Here is an 18,087-nt window from a genome sequence, read left to right on the forward strand (position 1 = left end):
ATTTTATCTGATCAATTAGTCTTCAAATTAATTAATTATTTACTTTACCTCACGTTAGTCTCATTCCAAACGTCGTAAATTGTTGGTTATCTGCACGGACCCAGTCTTTACTATGAGTCATCCATACATCAATTGTCTTAAATCATTCATTTATTACTAACTAAGTAATTCACATAAATGCATAAACAAACAAACAAACAAGGCAAATGTAATGATAGGAAAATGCGCCCTAGTGGGCTAAACTGACATGGCGGCTTGTTAGACAAAGGAGGGGTCGACTAAGAAGTCACTACAGAGTTAATAATTTTAACAATTGAAATGCTAATCCTTTACACATGAACGCTCACTCATTCGGGAACAATTGCAATCAATATATATATATTTACGCTCAGTGTGTCGTCTTGATCGCTGGTGAAAAGTCTTTCTTTTGTAGAATTGTCCGTCTCTCTCCCTCTCTCTCTCTGTCTTGGTTAGAGGGGATAGTTCAAAGTGACATTCGTTATAGAATGGATGTTTCGGCGGTTGTCGTTCTTCGGGTTCAATGATACCGAATTCCTAGCTGCAGACTAGTAATTAATATCAAAGACTTGTTCTCATTCTGTCGGTATCGATAGTCTAAGAGTTTAGAGCGATAGGAGAACGCTACCTGCCCCAATGCATAGTGCCAACTGTAAAGTTTGTTGGAAGAGGAAAATGGTCTGGGACAGTTCTTCATGGTTTGTACTAGGCCTCTTAGTTCCAGTGAAGGGAAATCTTAACGCTACAGCATACAATGACATTCTAGACGATTCAGTGCTTCCAACTGTGTGCCAACAGTTTGGGGAAGGCCCTTTCCTGTTTCAGCATGACAATGCCCCAGTCCACAAACCGAGGTCCATACAGAAATGCTTTGTCGAGATCGGTGTGGAAAAACTTGACTGGCCTGCACAGAGCCCTGACCTCAACCGCACAGAACACCTTTAGTATGAATTGGAACGCAGACTGCGATCCAGGCCTAATTGCCCAACATCAGTGCCCGATCACACTAATGTAATGTAATGTGGCTGAATGGAAGTAAGTCCATGCAGCAATGTTCCAACCTCTAGTGGAAAGCCTTCCCAGAAGAGTGGAGGCTGTTATAGCAGCAAAGGGAATGAGATGCTTGATGAGCAGTTTTTCACATACTTTGGCCATGTAGTGTATTTTCAAACTCTTAAGGATCGGACCCTTTTTTTCCATTTTCGCCCTAAATGACATACCTAAATCTAACTGCCTGTAGCTCAGGACCTGAAGCATGGATATGCATATTCTTGATACCTTTTGAAAGGAAACTTTGAAGTTTGTAGAAATGTGAAAGTAATGTCGGAGAATACAACACTTTAGATCTGGTAAAAGATAATACAAAGAAAAAACATGCGTTTTTTGTACCACCACCCTATGATATATATCAAATTGTCATTTAGATACAACCAATTCTAAATACAACCAATCCTGGACAAACTCACAGAGAGGAGAGTGAGGCTATAGGTCAACAAAAGAGGGAGCATAGAATGATTCCAGACACTGCCATCCTCCTCTCCCCGATGGGAAAAGTAGGGAGTGACTGGCACACAGACACAGTGGAGCAAAAGATATGTTTACACATGATGACACCTTGACCTCTCCCCTCTCTGCGGCCCAAGCAACTTAGTCCTGACAGAGAACAGATAACTGCCAATGGCCACCACTATAGTACAACAAAATACATTCTTATGAGAAATAACTCATAAGCATATCATGAAAATTAAACATCCTATCTATGTTACCCAACTAATTCTGATTAATCCCCAACAGGGCGAGCGGTTTGCTGACGTTGTGAACAGAGTGACCCATGGGGTTATCGTATGGGCAGGTATAAGCTAAGGACAACAAACACAATTGCATTTTATCGGTGGCAATTTGAATGCACAGATGTACCATGACGAGATCCTGAGGCCCATTGTCGTGCCATTCATTGCGTCATCAACTCATGTTTCAGCATGATAATGCACGGCCCCATGTTGCAAGGATCTGTACACAATTACTTAGATTGCATTGTTATGTTCCTTTACTCATTCACACACATTGTTGAAAGGTAAACGACCACGCAGATGAAAATGCTCATTAGAGCTATTTACTTGCTTAGGCCTGACTGTGCTGTCGATTACATTGGTTGATACAATGCAATCTGGAATGTAGTCAGCTTGGAACACACGCAACCATGAGCTCTCTTGTCCAAAATCAGCTGACTTTGTGAGAGGCGGTCTGGGCTACTGGTGGGAGGAGAATGACCCTACACCTGAGAGGGTTGGGCTGTTTTACTTGATGCATGCAATACCCATTTGGGAAGGGCTGTATCTATAGAGAAGTCCTCTGCCAGAAATACTCATTATAAAAATTCATAAAACATACAAGTGTTATACATCGGTTTAAAGGTTAAGTTCTTGTTAATTCAACCACGGTGTCAGATTTCAAAAAGGCTTTACGGCGAAAGCATACCATGAGATTATCTGAGAACAGCGCCCAGCAGACAAATCATTACAAACAGTTTCCAGCCAAGTAGAGGAGTTACACAAGTCAGAAATAGTGATACAATTAATCACTTACCTTTGATGAACTTCATATGGTTGCACTCACAAGACTCCCATTTACTCAATAAATGTTTGTTTTGTTCGATAAAGTCACTCTTTATATCCAAAAACCTCAGTTTTGTTTACACGTTTTATTCAGTCATCCACAGGCTCAAAGGCAGTCACAGCAGACAGACGAAAAACCCGAAAAGTATCAGTAAAGTTCATAGAAACATGTCAAACGATTTTTATAATCAATCCTCAGGTTGTTTTTAGTCATAATAATCAATAACATTTCAGCTGGACAAAAGCTTTGTCAATAATAAAGGAAAACAAGTAAGACATGCTAAGACATGTAAGACATGAAAAACCTCTGAGACACTGCAGGGTCCACTCATTCAGACTAGTCTTACTACCTCCTTTTTTCAGAATACAAGCCTGAAACAATTTCTAAAGACTGTTGACATCTAGTGGAAGCCATAGGAAGTGCAATTTGAGTCCTAAGTCAAAGGATACTGAAATGGCAATCAATAGAAAACTACAAAAATAGAAAAAAATCCCACTTCCTGGATGAATTTTTCTCAAGTTTTCGCCTCCCATATCAATTCTGTTATACGCACAGACATTATTTTAACAGTTTTGGAAACGTTTGAGTGTTTGCTATCCAAATCTACCAATATGCATTATATTATATGCATGTCCTAGTTTCTGGGCCTGAGTAGCAGGCAATTTACTTTGGAAACGCTTTTCATCCAGAGGTGAAAATAGTGCCCCCTACCGTAGTGATGTTTTAAAGTCACCATTGGCCTCATGGTCAAATCCTTGAACGGTTTTGTTCCTCTACCGCCGCTGAGTTATGAAGGATGCCTGTCTCTTTGTAGTGACTGGGTGTATTGATACACCATCCAAAGTGTAATTACTAACCTCACCATGCTCAAAGGAATATTTAATGTCTGCTTAACATTTTATGGCTTCAGGGGCAGTATTGAGTAGCTTGGATGAAAAGGTGCCCATTGTATACGGCCAGCTCCTCAGTCTCAGTTGCTAATATATGCATATTATTATTAGTATTGGATAGAAAACACTCTAAAGTTTCCAAAATTGTCAAAAATATTGTCTGTGAGTATAACAGAACTGATATTGCAGGCGAAACCCTGAGGAAAATCAAAGCAGGAAGTGGCTTCTATTTTGAAAACTCCATGTTCCATAGCCTCCCTTTGCTCCATTTAAAGGGATATGAACCAGATTCATTTTCCTATCGCTTCCTCAAGGTGTCAACAGTCTTCAGACATAGTTTCAGGCTTTTATTTTGAAAAATGAGCCAGAACGATAACATCGCGTCAAGTGGTCACATGAGTTTTGTTCGCGCAACAGACTTTGGATAGGTATTGCTTTTCTCTCTCCTACTGTGAAAGACATTTGCGGTTGATATATTATTGATTATATATTTTAAAAACAACCTGAGGATGGATTATAATTTTTTTTTTACATATTTCTGTGGACATTATGGAAACTGTTTGGAATTTGTCTGCGTTGTCGTGACCGCTCTATCCTGTGGATTTCTGAACATAACGCGACAAAGAAACAGAGGTATTTTGGATCTAAAAATAATCTTTATGGAACAAAAGGGACATTTGTTGTGTAACTGGGAGTCAGTGAAGTGAAAACAATCCCAAGATCATCAAAGGTAAACGATTAATTTGATTGCTTTTCTGATTTTCGTGACCGAGCTACCTGATGCTAAGTGTACTTAATGTTTTATCATGCGATCGATAAACTTACACAAACGCTTGGATTGCTTTCGCTGTAAAGCATAATTTCAAAATCTGACACGACAGGTGGATTAACAAAAGTCTATGCTGTGTTTTCATATATTGCACTTGTGATTTCATGAATATAAATATGTATAGTAATATTTTATGTATGTAGCGCTATGCTATTCAGCGGTTGTTGATGACACTTATCCCGATATCGGGATTGCAGCCATAACAAGTTAAAAAAATAAAACATTTCCATCTACCAATAGGTGCCCTTCTTTGCAGGTATTGGAAATCCTCCCTGGTCTTTGAATCTGTGTTTGAAACTTTATTTCCGAACCTATACTTAACTAGGCAAGTCAGTTAAGAACACATTTTTACTTTCAATGACAGTCTAGGAACAATGGGTTAACTACCTTGTTCAGGGGCAGAACGACAGATTTAACCTTGTCAGCTCGGGGATTCAATCTTGCAACCTTTCGGTTACTAGTCCAACGCTCTAACCACTACCTTCCGCCCCAAAATGTACTGCTCCACTGATAGACCCTACAGGTAATTGTATGTACAGGGTACAGAGGTGAGGTGTTAATTAAAAAATATATTTTAAGCACTATTATTGCACACAGAGTGAGTCCATGTGACTTGTTAAGCATATTTTTTTACTCATGAGCCTTGCCCTAACAAAGGGGTTGAATGCTTATTGACTCAAGACATTTCAGCTTTTCATTTTTCATTTATAAAAAAACATACATAAAAACATAATTCCACTTTGACTTTATGGGGTATTGTATGTCGGTCATTGACACAAAATCTAAATTTAATCAGTTTAGTATTCAGACTGTTAAACAACAGCATGTGGAAAATGTTAGGGTGTATGAATACCTTCTGAAGGCTCTGTATGTTCATTGAATGTCTGGGTGAAAGTGAGTTGTTGCTATCGTTGTTTTGTATTGTTATTATTGGGTTATGTATTTTATATGTTCAGGTGCCTTATTTAAATGCACATTTATACAGTCGGTTCTTCATTCATTCACCATGTATTAATTGCTTTCTATACATTAACTCGCTCTGAGATGAATGAAAAAAAATATGCTGTGTGAACCTTCATATTTATATTTTGCGCTCAATGAACTAAGTGGATTGGACAAGGAGTTTAGTTTGCTGAACTTATTGAGACTCACCTTGCAACAATCTAAATATTGTTGGCAGGTTTCATAAAAAAATACGATTTCAAAACAAAAATTGGTCAGGGACCATGGACATTCAAAACATACATTAATACATGTCAGTGAATTCTGATTCTGAATTCAGACTTTTTTCTGAATCCCCAGAAATATTGTAGCAGCTTTCCTTCAACATAATTTACTTTCATTGTTCCATATTATAGTTCATCCAGCTTAAAATGAATAATACTAGAAATCACACTTGGTTTCAAGCACATTTTCCCGACTCAGGAATGTTAGTAATATTTTCTTCCAACAGTACACTTTGAAATCCATTATAACCAGTTACTGTATCTTGTTAAATTGGCATGAAAGTATACTAACATTCCCGAGTGAGGCAGGTCTTCCAATATGTCTTCCAATTTTTTAAACTATGTTCTCTGTTTACAGAGCTTAATCACCTGTCAACTGTATCTTCAATGGGTGGATCACACAATTAAATATTATCACGACAAGCATGTGAGTGTCACCATATTTCATTGTTATTTCAAATGTTATTGAATGTTTAATAGATTGACAGACTTCTCAGACCCAGACTGTGCCTACTCCTGACTAAAAAGCTTGCTGAATGGAGAATCTCCATTGAACGTGCTTTTTAGTCAAGGAAGAGGCTTCTATCTGGATCGGGGAAACCGGTCATCACAGTCAACTTTCTTTGATAAATATGTAATGTGATTGGTTGAAACACCATATAGGCTCTGAAATTTGCCTTATTATTCAAATCTTCTATCACGACTCAGGATATGACCCAGATGCAGACACAGGAGGTGGATAGCACAGTTCTTAGATAATTTATTATAACACGGGGCAGGCAAAGGGCAGGTCGAGGACAGGCAGAGGATCATAATCAGATCAGAGTCAGGCAGGGACAGGACAGCAGGCAGGCTCAGAGCAGGCAGAATGGTCAGAATCGGGAAAACCTGGAAACAAACTTGAAAACAGGAAAATGGGAAAACAAGCTGGTAAGACCTGACAAGACAAAACGAACTGGCAACAGACAAACAGAAAACACTGGTATAAATACTGTGGTGGTTAATTTCTTTACTATCAAATAAGGAGAGACAAACTTATCACACAAGTCAGAGTTATACTTAAACTAAATCTTTAATAAGAAGAGCTTTGCAATAGCAATGACTTTCAACAATTCACCATTTCCAATGATCCATTGAGAGTGATAAAACAAGAAAACAAAGGTCTTTTAAAACCAAGATACACCCCTTTCAACCTACATGACGAACAACAGATACATAGAATGGTCACAAGGTTAAGATTTGTATGAAAGATACCTATAATACATAGCAGACAACATCTGCTGTGTCAACAGTTTTCATTGTATAGACCAGTGTCTGGGCCTCCTACTCCAAACTGGAACCATTTCTCTCTGGTACGGTATAGAACAGAAACATTAACTCATGCTCTCTGGAATGCTCTTTAGGTTTTATCACTCAAAGACATCGTAAATCTCCTCTGTCAGTTGTCGTGTCTTTACTATCATTAAATAAAGACTAAGATTTTATCAAAGATTCTCTGTAATTAGTATTACGCAATTAAACTGATTAATCATGTAACTGTAATTAACTAGGAAGTCAGGGCATCAAGGAAAATATTCAGATTACAAGGTTACAATTTTCCTAATATAACTTTTCAGATATTTTATATCTGATCAATTATTTATTTTACCTCACGTTAGTCTCATTCCAAATGTCATAAATTGTTGGTTATCTGCATGAACTCAGTCTTCACTATGAGTCATCCATACACCAATTGTCTTAAATCATTTATTTATTAACTTCTTGGTGACAGGGGGCAGTATTTTCACGCTCGGATGAAATGCATGCCCAAATTCAACTGCCTGCTACTCATCCCCAGAAGATAAGATATGCATATTATTAGTAGATTTGGATAGAAAAAAAACTCAGAAGTTTCTAAAACTGTTTGAATCATGTCTGTGAGTATAACAGAACTTATTTAGCAGGTGAAACCCCGAGGACAAACAATTCAGATTTTTTTTTTTTTTAGGTCACTCTCTTTTCAATGGGATTTCATTGGGAATCCAGATTTTAAGGGACCTTCTTGCAGTTCCTACTGCTTCCACTGGATGTCACCAGTATTTAGAAATTGGTTGAGGTTTTTCCTTTGTGTAATGAAGAAGTAGCCCTGTTAAGAACGAGGGTCACTTCAAGTGTACTGTTAGAGGCGCGTGACCAGAAAGCTAGCTACAGTTTGTTTTCCTCCTGTATTGAACATAGATCGTACCGTCTTCAATTTTATCGATTATTTACTTAAAAAAATACCTAAAGTTGTATTACAAAAGTAGTTTGAAATGTTTTGGCAAAGTTTACAGGTAACTTTTGAGATATTTTGTAGTCACGTTGGGCAAGTTGGAAATTGTGTTTTTCTGGATCAAACGCGCCAAATAAATTGACATTTTGGATATATATCGACGGAATTAATTGAACAAAAGGACCATTTGTGATGTTTATGGGACATACTGGAGTGCCAACAAAAGAAGCTCGTCAAAGGTAAGGCATAAATTATACTTTTATTTCTGCGTTTTATGTCAAGCCTGCAGGGTTGAAATATGCTTTTCTTTCTTTGTTTAGGGAGGTGCTTTAATTTGGTATCCTACATGTGTGATTTCATGAAAGTTCGATTTTTATAGTAATTAATTTGAATTTGGCTCTCTGCATTTTCACTGGCTTTTGGCCAGGTAGCGTCCCACATATCCCAGAGATGTTTTAACTAACTAAACAATCACAGAAGTGCACACACAAACAAATAAAGTAAATATGGTTAAAATAAATGATAGGGGAATGTGCCCTAGTGGGCTAAACCGGCATGGTGGCTTGTTAGACAAAAGGGGAGTGGGGGTCAGTTGAGAAGTAACTACAGAGTTGCTAATTATAACAATTGAAATGCTAATCCTTTGCACATGAACGCTCACTCATTCGGGAACAATTGAAATCAATATATATATATTTATGCTCAATGTGTCGTCGTGATCTCTGTTGAAAAGTTAGTTTCTGTTGGAGAGTGTCCGTCCTCTCGCTCTCTCTCTGTCGTGGTTAGAACGGTTAGTTCAGAGTGACATTCATTCATGTCGTTATAGGATGGATGTTTTGGCGGTCTTCGTTCTCCGCATTCAATGATACCGAATTCCTAGCTGCAGACTAGTAATTCATATCAAAGACCTGTTCTTATTCTGTCGGTATCGATAGTCTAAGAGTTTAACCACGTGGTATGGTTAAAAGATTCAGCAATCGTCTCAAACCTTGGCCATCTCTTTATCGAGGTAAGCTGGTCTGCACCCGTTGTCCTCTCGTGATTGAGAGAAAACTTCTCAAAGTTGGGGTCCTCTGATTTAGTTAAACTCAAAAGGGAATTGGAGTTTCCTTCATTAAACATTCCAAAATCACATTACACAAGTTAACAAACCGTATCATCCTCACACATTCATCTTATCATCTTATCTCATCTTACAACAATTAGATGTGAACCTCAAATCTGAGGCTATTACATAAACAGCGTTATGGTAATGTGGCCGCACCGTCTCCCATGAGCTTCACCAAGATTACCAAACGGACCAGTTCGTAGCTGGATTCTTCACCAATTTTTTATACCTTCTCCGGATCATACAGTGGGGAGAACAAGTATTTGATACACTGTAGATTTTCCAGGTTTTCCTACATACAAAGCATGTAGAGATCTGTAATTTTTGCTAAAAATTACAGACCTCTACATGCTTTGTAAATTTACATCACTGTAAATGTTGTTCGGACCTCAAGTTCTGTGAGGTGGAAGAAATTCCTTTGTTCTCTATGAAACTTCACTCTGTCTCTATACTGTGTGGCCATGAGGCAGGATATTCCCTAGGAATTTACAATCTCTCTGCTGTGGCAGCCTGGTTGTAGGAGGCAGAGAGAGGGGGATGGTGCTCGCTGTACCCAAAGAGGGCAACGTCATGACACAGTGCTTTCTCATAGAGGCCCATCCTCAGTAGAACACACACACAATAGTTAACAGAATACTATATTCTGTCGAATAAAACAACCATTATAATGTAATACAAGCATTATAACGTAATCTCGCAATTTCCCTGACAATACACAGGAGATAATGGGCACAAATAGGAGACACCTGGAGGGGGTCGAGACAAACACAAGACAGGTGAAACAGATCAGGGTGTGACGTCTTAATCTATTTGCCCAACGCAATACTTTTATCTCACGCATTGTTTATGTAAATAGCATGTTAAAAGGGTCCAGACAAGTTTTTTTGCAAACGTTATATAAAATGGTTTTGTGACTCGAGCAATACCTCTCTGTCCATTCTAGCATCTGAAGACCTGCATCACTTTACTGAGAGTGTTTATGCTTCTAAAATGACTTATGTGGGTGTTTTTGGAGCATTTGTTCATATTTTTTACATAGCCCCCGTACTTCACAACGAGTATGAGGAAATAAATCACTAGCTGGCCACTGTAAAACTTTTCCCTGTAAATGTACAGCATTATACTGGCACTACAGTGGCCAGTTTAATATTGTAATTTTTCTTTACAGCATAGAAGCTGTAATATGTTTTACAGTAAGGAAAATAGTATTGTAAAGCAAAATTAAAGTATTAAGCTGGCAACTCTGGTGAACTAATGGGAAAGTCAACAGGTTTAGCCAATACTGTAACATTATAGAACAATGTTTTTTAAATTAAACAAATGGTTAGCTAAGGAAACATGCAGTGATTCAACGTTGGCTAGAAATAATTATGCTTATAAACAAGGCAAAGTACCTACCCAGCAGCTGCGGAATATATTCTTCCACTGCACTGCCGCTTCAAAAATATATTTACTAAAATAATCTGAGCTTCATGTGTCTCTATAAGGACCGTGCGAGACCCAGATGCAGAAAATGGAGGCAGATGGTTTGAGTTTCTGATTTTTATTAGCATACAAGGGGCAGGCAATAGGCAGGTCGAGGACATGCAGAAGTTCATTAACCAGGTCAGAGTCTGAAAGGTCAGGCTCGAAGTCAGGGCAGGCAGAAAAGGTCGGAACCGGGAGGGCTAGAAAACAGAGACTAGGAAAAACACGTTGGTTGGCTTGACGAGACTAGATGAACTGGCAACAGACAAACAGAGAACACAGGTATAAATGCATTGGGGATAATGGGGAAGATGGGGCAACACCTGGAGGGGGGTGGAGACAAACACATAGACAGGTGAAACAGATCAGGGTGTGACAGTCTCACCTGACAGCATTAGGTTGGCACCTAAAACGGATCATTTGAATCTACAGCAGACATAAGGTATTACTGTAAAGAAAAACTGTATGTTAGAGTAGTTTTTACAAGAGACTTTCGGATTATAGTTTATAACAGTATTTTTCAGCATTTTGCCCAAAATGCAGTGCAATCTACAGCATGAAGGCTGTAAAACACGTGTGACCGACCACCTTGATATTACAGTATGTAGAACATTTTGAAATTCTGTTTTTTAAATTGGATAAAAGCAGAGACACAGCTACAAAATGGTACAGTATATCATGCACTGCATTTTTGAGGAACAATGAGAAAGTAATTCTGTAACCTCAATTCTGAAGAAATGGCTGTTGAATGTTTTGGTACTACTACTGGAGAGATCTCATTTGTCTACACCCATTCAGCATTGTTCACACCCTCTTAAGTCAGCCCCACCCATCTCTTTAAGGATTCACATTTATAGAATAATTCATGCCATAAGAGGATACTGCTAGTCCACGGAATGGCTATATTTCAATCTCATTCTGGGTAATGAATGCTATGCCTAAAGTAACCATGTTTTGCAGTTTTATAGGTACAATCTGGGAATTAGACTCGCGTTTAGTAACCTGTGCTGCCATTTATTCTTCAAACTCCACAAAACACAGTCAACATACCGTAAAATGCTGGTGGAGGGTCATGTATAGTCACAGAAAGGCTCCTAGAGTGGCCATGACAACGTGACCTCTGACCTCTCGACCCCTGACCAGTGACAACTGACCTTTTCCCATCATCCTCTCAGTGCCTCTGAAGCCTACCCACCTCCAGAGTCTGGTGACAAAGTCTGCCGCCCACCCGCAGGTGCTGGGGCGTGTGGAGAGACCACTCCTCAGAGCCAACATGGGGGGAAGAGGAGAGGCGATGATGGCGAAGAGCCGGGAGAAACACTCCAAAGTCTTGGACCTCATCAACCACTTCGAGGGGAACAGGTAGACCAGGGGGAAAAAGTTCAGTACAGACTCAGAGTGGGTAGGGGAGAAAAACTGAGAAAATTATAAATTAGACCCTATCTGAGATACAGCGCTAACTCAAATATGTGTGCAATTATTGCCCTTGTGTGTGTTCTTGCTTTTGTGAATGTTTGAAAGAGTGTACTAGCTGCTGAGAGGGAGGGAGAGAGAGAGAGAGAGATATTTACTAAAATAAATACCTCATTCAGGCAGACATGAGTGTAACGTTAATAATTCTTGCATGCAAATGTTTATCTTTCCTAATAAATCCTACTATTTCGAAGATTAACTAAAAAGCAGAAGTCACTTTCAGCTTTTGATATTTCTTCAGAGAAATGCTTTAGAGTCTGGAGGAAAGGATTTTATTACACAAACTTTCTCATGTTTTGGTTCCTGTCTCAGATTATGTTAGAATGTGACCTCAATCAAAGGGTTTGGCTATGTGATTCAGTCTATTGTTTGGTCAGAGATTAATAACTTTCCACAAGGCCAAGGCTGAGCATTTCCTCTCTGCAGTTTTTCCCAAACTTTTTGTAGTCCCGTACCCCTTCAAACATTCAACCTCCAGCTGCGTACCCCCTCTAGCACCACGGTCAGCACACTCTCAAATTTAGTTTTTTGCCATCATTGTAATCCTGCCACACACACGCTATGCGATACATGAATTAAACATAAGAATGAGTGTGAGTTTTTGTCACAACCCGGCTCAGGGAAGTGACAAAGAGCTCTTATTGGACCAGGACACAAATAATAATAATATAATAAGCAATAATTCTGCTCTTTATTTAGCCATCTTACAGATAAACCTTGTTTGTAAAACATTGTGAATAACTCACCACGGGTTAATGAGAAGGGTGTTATCACGCCCTGACCATAGTTTGCTTTGTATGTTCTTAGGTTTAGTTTGGTCAGGGTGTGATCTGAGTGGGCATTCTATGTTGGATGTCTAGTTTGTCGGTTTCTGTGTTTGGCCTGATATGGTTCTCAATCAGAGGCAGGTGTTAGTCGTTGTCTCTGATTGGGAACCACATTTAGGTAGCCTGTTTTGTCATTGTGGGTTATGGGTGATTGTCTATGTTAGTTGCTTGTGTCAGCGCATTTGGTACATAGATTCACGGTAGTTGTTCATTTATTGTTTTGTTCAGTTTACTTCGTGTTTTCGTCATGCATTAAAATGATGCATTCACACCAAGCTGCGCTTTGGTCCATTTCTTACGATGATCGTAACAGAATCACCCATCACAACCGGACCAAGCGACGTGGTAACGGGCAGCAGCAGCAGCAGCGGCAGCATCACAAGACTCATGGACATGGGAGGACGAGTTGGACGGAAAAGGACCCTGGGCACAGCCAGGGGAATATCGCTGCCCCAAAGCAGAGCTGGAGGCAGCGAAGGCAGAGAGGCACTGGTATGAGGAGGCAGCATGGCGGTGCGGTTGGAAGCCCGAGAGTCAGCCCCAAAAATGTCTTGGGGGGGTGGGGGGAGCACACGGGGAGTGTGGCGAAGCCAGGTAGGAGACCTGCGCCAACTCCCCGTGCTTACCGGAGAGCGAGAGGGACCAGGCAGGCACCGTGTTATGCTGTGGAGCGCACGGTGTCCCCGGGCGGGTGCATAGCCCGGTGCGGTACATTCCAGCTCCTCGTATCGGCCGGGCTAGAGTGGGCATCGAGCCAGGTGCCATGAGGCTGGCTCTATGTATCTGGTCTCCAGTGCGTCTCCTTGGGCCGGCGTACATGGCACCAGCCTTACGCATGGTGTCCCAGGTTCGCCAGCACAGCCCAGTGCGGGCTATTCCACCTCGCCACACTGGCCTGGCTACCGGGAGCATGCAACCAGGTAAGGTTGGGCAGGCTCGGTGCTCAAGAGCTCCAGTGCACCTGCACGGTCCGGTCTATCCAGTGCCACCTCCACCACCAGCCCTCCGGTGGCAGCCCCCCGCACCAGGCTGTCTCTCCGTCTTCTGCCTACAGGTGCTTCCTCCTCTCCAGTGCTGCCAGAGCCTTCCTCCTGTCCTGACCCGCCAGAGTCTCCCGCCTGTCCAGCGCTGCCAGAGCCTTCCTCCTCTCCAGCGCTGCCAGAGTCTCCCGCCTGTCCAGAGCTGCTAGAGTCTCCCGCCTGTCCAGAGCTGCTAGAGTCTCCCGCCTGTCCAGAGCTGCTAGAGTCTCCCGCCTGTCCAGAGCTGCTAGAGTCTCCCGCCTGTCCAGAGCTGCTAGAGTCTCCCGCCTGTCCAGAGCTGCTAGAGCCGCCAGTCTGTCCTGAGCCGTCAGTCAGCCAGGAGCTGCCAGAGCCGTCAGTCAGCCAGGAGCTGCCAGAGCCGTCAGTCAGCCAGGACCTGCCAGAGCCGTCAGTCAGCCAGGAGCTGCCAGAGCCGTCAGTCAGCCAGGACCTGCCAGAGCCGCCAGCCAGCCAGGAGCTGCCAGATCCGCCAGCCAGCCAGCAGCTGCCAGAGCCGTCAGTCAGCCAGGAGCTGCCAGAGCCGTCAGTCAGCCAGGAGCTGCCAGAGCCGTCAGTCAGCCAGGACCTGCCAGAGCCGCCAGCCAGCCAGGAGTTGCCAGAGCCGCCAGCCAGGAGCTGCCAGAGCCACCAGCCAGGAGCTGCCAGAGCCGCCAGCCAGCCAGGACCTGCCAGAGCCGTCAGTCAGCCAGGACCTGCCAGAGCCGCCAGTCAGCCAGGACCTGCCAGAGCCGCAAGCCAGCCAGGAGCTGCCAGAGCCGTCAGCCAGCCAGGAGCTGCCAGAGCCGCCAGCCAGCCAGGAGCTGCCAGAGCCGCCAGCCAGCCAGGAGCTGCCAGAGCCGCCAGCCAGCCAGGAGCTGCCAGAGCCGCCAGCCAGCCAGGAGCTGCCAGAGCCGCCAGCCAGCCAGGAGCTGCCAGAGCAGCCAGCCAGCCAGGAGCTGCCAGAGCCGCCAGCCAGCCAGGAGCTGCCAGAGCCCCCAGACAGCCAGGAGCTGCCAGAGCCGTCAGCCAGTCCTGAGCTACCCCTCAGTCCGGAGCTGCCCCTCAGTCCGGAGCTGCCCCTAAGTCCAGTGGGGCCCTTTAGCAGGGTTGCCAGTCCTAGGTCGGCAGCGAGGGTCGCCGCTCAAAGGACGCTACTAAGGTGGACTAAAACTATGGTGGAGTGGCGTCAACGTCCAGCGCCAAAGCCGCCACCGCCACCGCGGACAGATGCCCACCCAGACCCTCCCCTATAGGTTCAGGTTCTGTCACGCCCTGACCATAGTTTGCTTTATATGTTTTTAGTTTTTGTTTGGTCAGGGTGTGATCTGAGTGGCCATTCTATGTTGGATGTCTGGTTTGTCTGTTTCTGTGTTTGGCCTGATATTGTTCTCAATCAGAGGCAGGTGTTAGTCGTTGTCTCTGATTGGGAACCATATTTAGGTAGGCTGCTTTGTCATTGTGGGTTGTGGGTGATTGTCTATGTTAGTTGCTTGTGTCAGCACATTTGGTACATAGCTTCACGGTCATTGTTCATTTATTGTTTTGTTCAGTTTACTTTGTGTTTTCGTCATTCATTAAAATGATGCATTCACACCACGCTGCGCTTTGGTCCGCTTCTTACGACAATCGTGACAGGTGTAATTGAAAGGATGTACATAACTTTGCAATATTGGGTTGTATTGGAGAGAGTATCAATCTTAAATTATTTCCCAAACGCCTCTATTTAGTTTTCATGCTAGTGAGGGCAGAGAATCCACTCTCACATAGGTAGGTGGTTGCAAAAGACATCAGTCTCTTAACAGCGCGATTTGCCAAGGCAGGATACTCTGAGCGCTGTCCTATCAAGAAATATGGCTGTGGCTTCCGATTAAATAACATTTTCACAGAACCGCTTGCTGCAATTTTGATGAGGCTCTCTTGTTCAGATATCTGTAGGCACGGCATGAAGGGGATAACGAATCTAGTTGTTTGTGTCGTCGGTTTCGGGAAAGTACCTGCGTAACTGCGCACCCAGCTCACTCAGGTGCTTCGCTATATCACCTTTGACATTGTCCGTAAGCTTGAGTACATTTGCACACAAAAAAATCATATGATTGAAAGACCTGTGTGTTGTCCTCCACAATAGTATGGGGCTTGCCTGTCCTAGCCACTCAGTAGCTCACCATATAAGATGCTTCTAGCCCCTTCTTATTAATGGTATCCGTTGCTTTTATACATGTCTTACTACTCAAGTCGTCTTAGTTCTCGCAAAAAAAAAACTCCTGTGGCTAATTTTGTTTCATTTCTAAATGTTGTGCAAGAGTGAATGTTTCATTGAGTTGTGAGATAGTACTTTTGCACAAACTCAGCAAAAAAAGACAGGACCCTGTCTTTCAAAGATAATTCGTAAAAATCCAAATAACTTAACAGATCTTCATTGTAAAGGATTTAAACACTGTTTCCCATGCTTGTTCAATGAATCATAAACAATTAATGAACATGCAACTTTGGAACGGTTGTTAACTTCTTATGGTATAGGGGACGCTTGCGTCCCACTTGGGCAAAAGCCAGGAAAAATGCAGCGAGGCAAATAAAAAAAATGATATAAAATAACTTTCATTAAATCACACATGTAAGATACTAAATTAAAGCTACACTCGTTGTGAATCCAGCCAACATGTCCGATTTTAAAAAGGCTTTTCGGCGAAAGCATAAGAAGCTATTATCTGATGATAGCACAACAGTAAACAAAGCCGGTAGCATATTTCAACCCTGCAGGCGCTACACAAAACGCAGAAATAAAATATAAAACATGCCTTACCTTTGACGAGCCTCTTTTGTTGGAACTACAATATGTCCCATAAACATCACAACTGGTCCTTTGTTCGATTAATTCCGTCCATATATATCCAAAATGTCCATTTATTTGGCGCGTTTGATCCAGAAAAAAACAGCTTCCAAAATGCGCAACGTCACTATAAAATATTTCAAAAGTTGCCTATAAACTTTTCCAAAATATTTCAAACTACTCTTGTAATACAACTTTAGGTATATTTAAATGTTAATATCAAATTGAACACGGGTCTATCTGTGTTCAATACAGGAACACAACAAACCAAGCTACTTTTCACGTCTTGCTCTCAACAGTGTTATGCAGTTCCTAGATGGCCTACTTCTTCATTGCACAAATTAATAACCTCAACCAAATTCCAAAGACTGGTGACATCCCAAAAAAATCTGAATGGTTAGTCCTCGGGGTTTTGCCTGCTACATAAGCTCTGTTATACTCACAGACATGATTCAAACCGTTTTAGAAACTTCAGAGTGTTTTCTATCCAAATCTACTAATACTATGCATATCTTATATTCTTGGCATCAGTAGCAGGAAGTTGAAATTGGGCATGCTAGTTATCCAAAAGTGAAAATGCTACCACCTATACCTTAAAAAGTTAAAATCTTTTTGGGATAGGGGGCAGCATTTCCACTTTTGGATGAATAGCGTGCCCAGAGTGAACTGCCTCCTACTCTGTCCCATATGCTAATATATGCATATTACTATTAGTATTGGATAAAAAACACTGAAGTTTCTAAAACTGTTTGAATGATGTCTGTGAGTATAACAGAACTCACATGGCAGTCGAAAACCTGAGAAAAATCCATCCAGGAAGTGGGACATCTGAGGTTTGTAGTTTTTCAAAGCTTTGCTTACCGAGTATACATTGAGATATGGATGAGGTTGCACTTCCTAGGGCTTCCACCAGATGTCAACTGTCTTTTGAAAGTTGAATGAGGATTCTACTATAAAGGAGGGGCTCATGAGACCTGTTTAAAACAGTGGTCTGGCAGAGAGCCTCGGTCTCATGACGCGCGCTCCCGACAGAGTTACCTCGCGTACCAGTGCTTTTTCTGAAGACAGGAATTCTCTGGTTGGAACATTAACCTGTTAGATCTCTAGGGGCGCTATTTAATTTTTGGATAAAAAACGTTCCCGTTTTAAGCGCGATATTTTGTCACGAAAAGATGCTCGACTATGCATATTATTGACAGTTTTGGAAAGAAAACACTCTGAAGTTTCAGAATCTGCAAAGATTTTGTCTGTAAGTGCCCCAGAACTCATTCTACAGGCGAAACCAAGATGATGCATCAACCAGGAATTAGCAGAATTTCTGAAGCTCTGTTTTCCATTGTCTCCTTATATGGCTGTGATTGCGCAAGGAATGAGCCTACACTTTCTGTCGTTCGCCGAAGGTCTTAGCAGCATTGTGACGTATTTGTAGGCATATCATTGGAAGATTGACCATAAGAGACTACATTTTCCAAGTGTCCGCCTGGTGTCCTGCGTGGAATTCGGTGCGCAACTGCCAGCTGCTCGTACTTTTCCATT

At 42.0% G+C, this 18,087-nt stretch overlaps 1 protein-coding gene across 3 annotated transcripts in view; it reads left to right on the top strand.

Annotated features, from left to right (window-relative positions):
* Positions 1-18,087, top strand: part of LOC118966007 — a 41,707-nt gene that overhangs the window by 12,638 nt on the left and 10,982 nt on the right. The window contains exons 1-3 of one of the 3 annotated variants that reach the window (XM_036987478.1): positions 1,833-1,870; positions 5,938-6,006; positions 11,581-11,767. In XM_036987478.1, the coding sequence (XP_036843373.1) occupies positions 11,679-11,767 (89 nt within the window). In that variant the 5' untranslated portion in view covers positions 1,833-1,870; positions 5,938-6,006; positions 11,581-11,678. Of the gene's footprint in view, positions 1-1,832; positions 1,871-5,937; positions 6,007-11,580; positions 11,768-18,087 lie in introns of those variants that run through there. The other 2 variants (XM_036987477.1, XM_036987480.1) reach the window with 2 other exon arrangements.

Source organism: Oncorhynchus mykiss, chromosome 9, assembly GCF_013265735.2.
Source record: "Oncorhynchus mykiss isolate Arlee chromosome 9, USDA_OmykA_1.1, whole genome shotgun sequence".
NCBI lineage: Eukaryota > Metazoa > Chordata > Actinopteri > Salmoniformes > Salmonidae > Oncorhynchus > Oncorhynchus mykiss.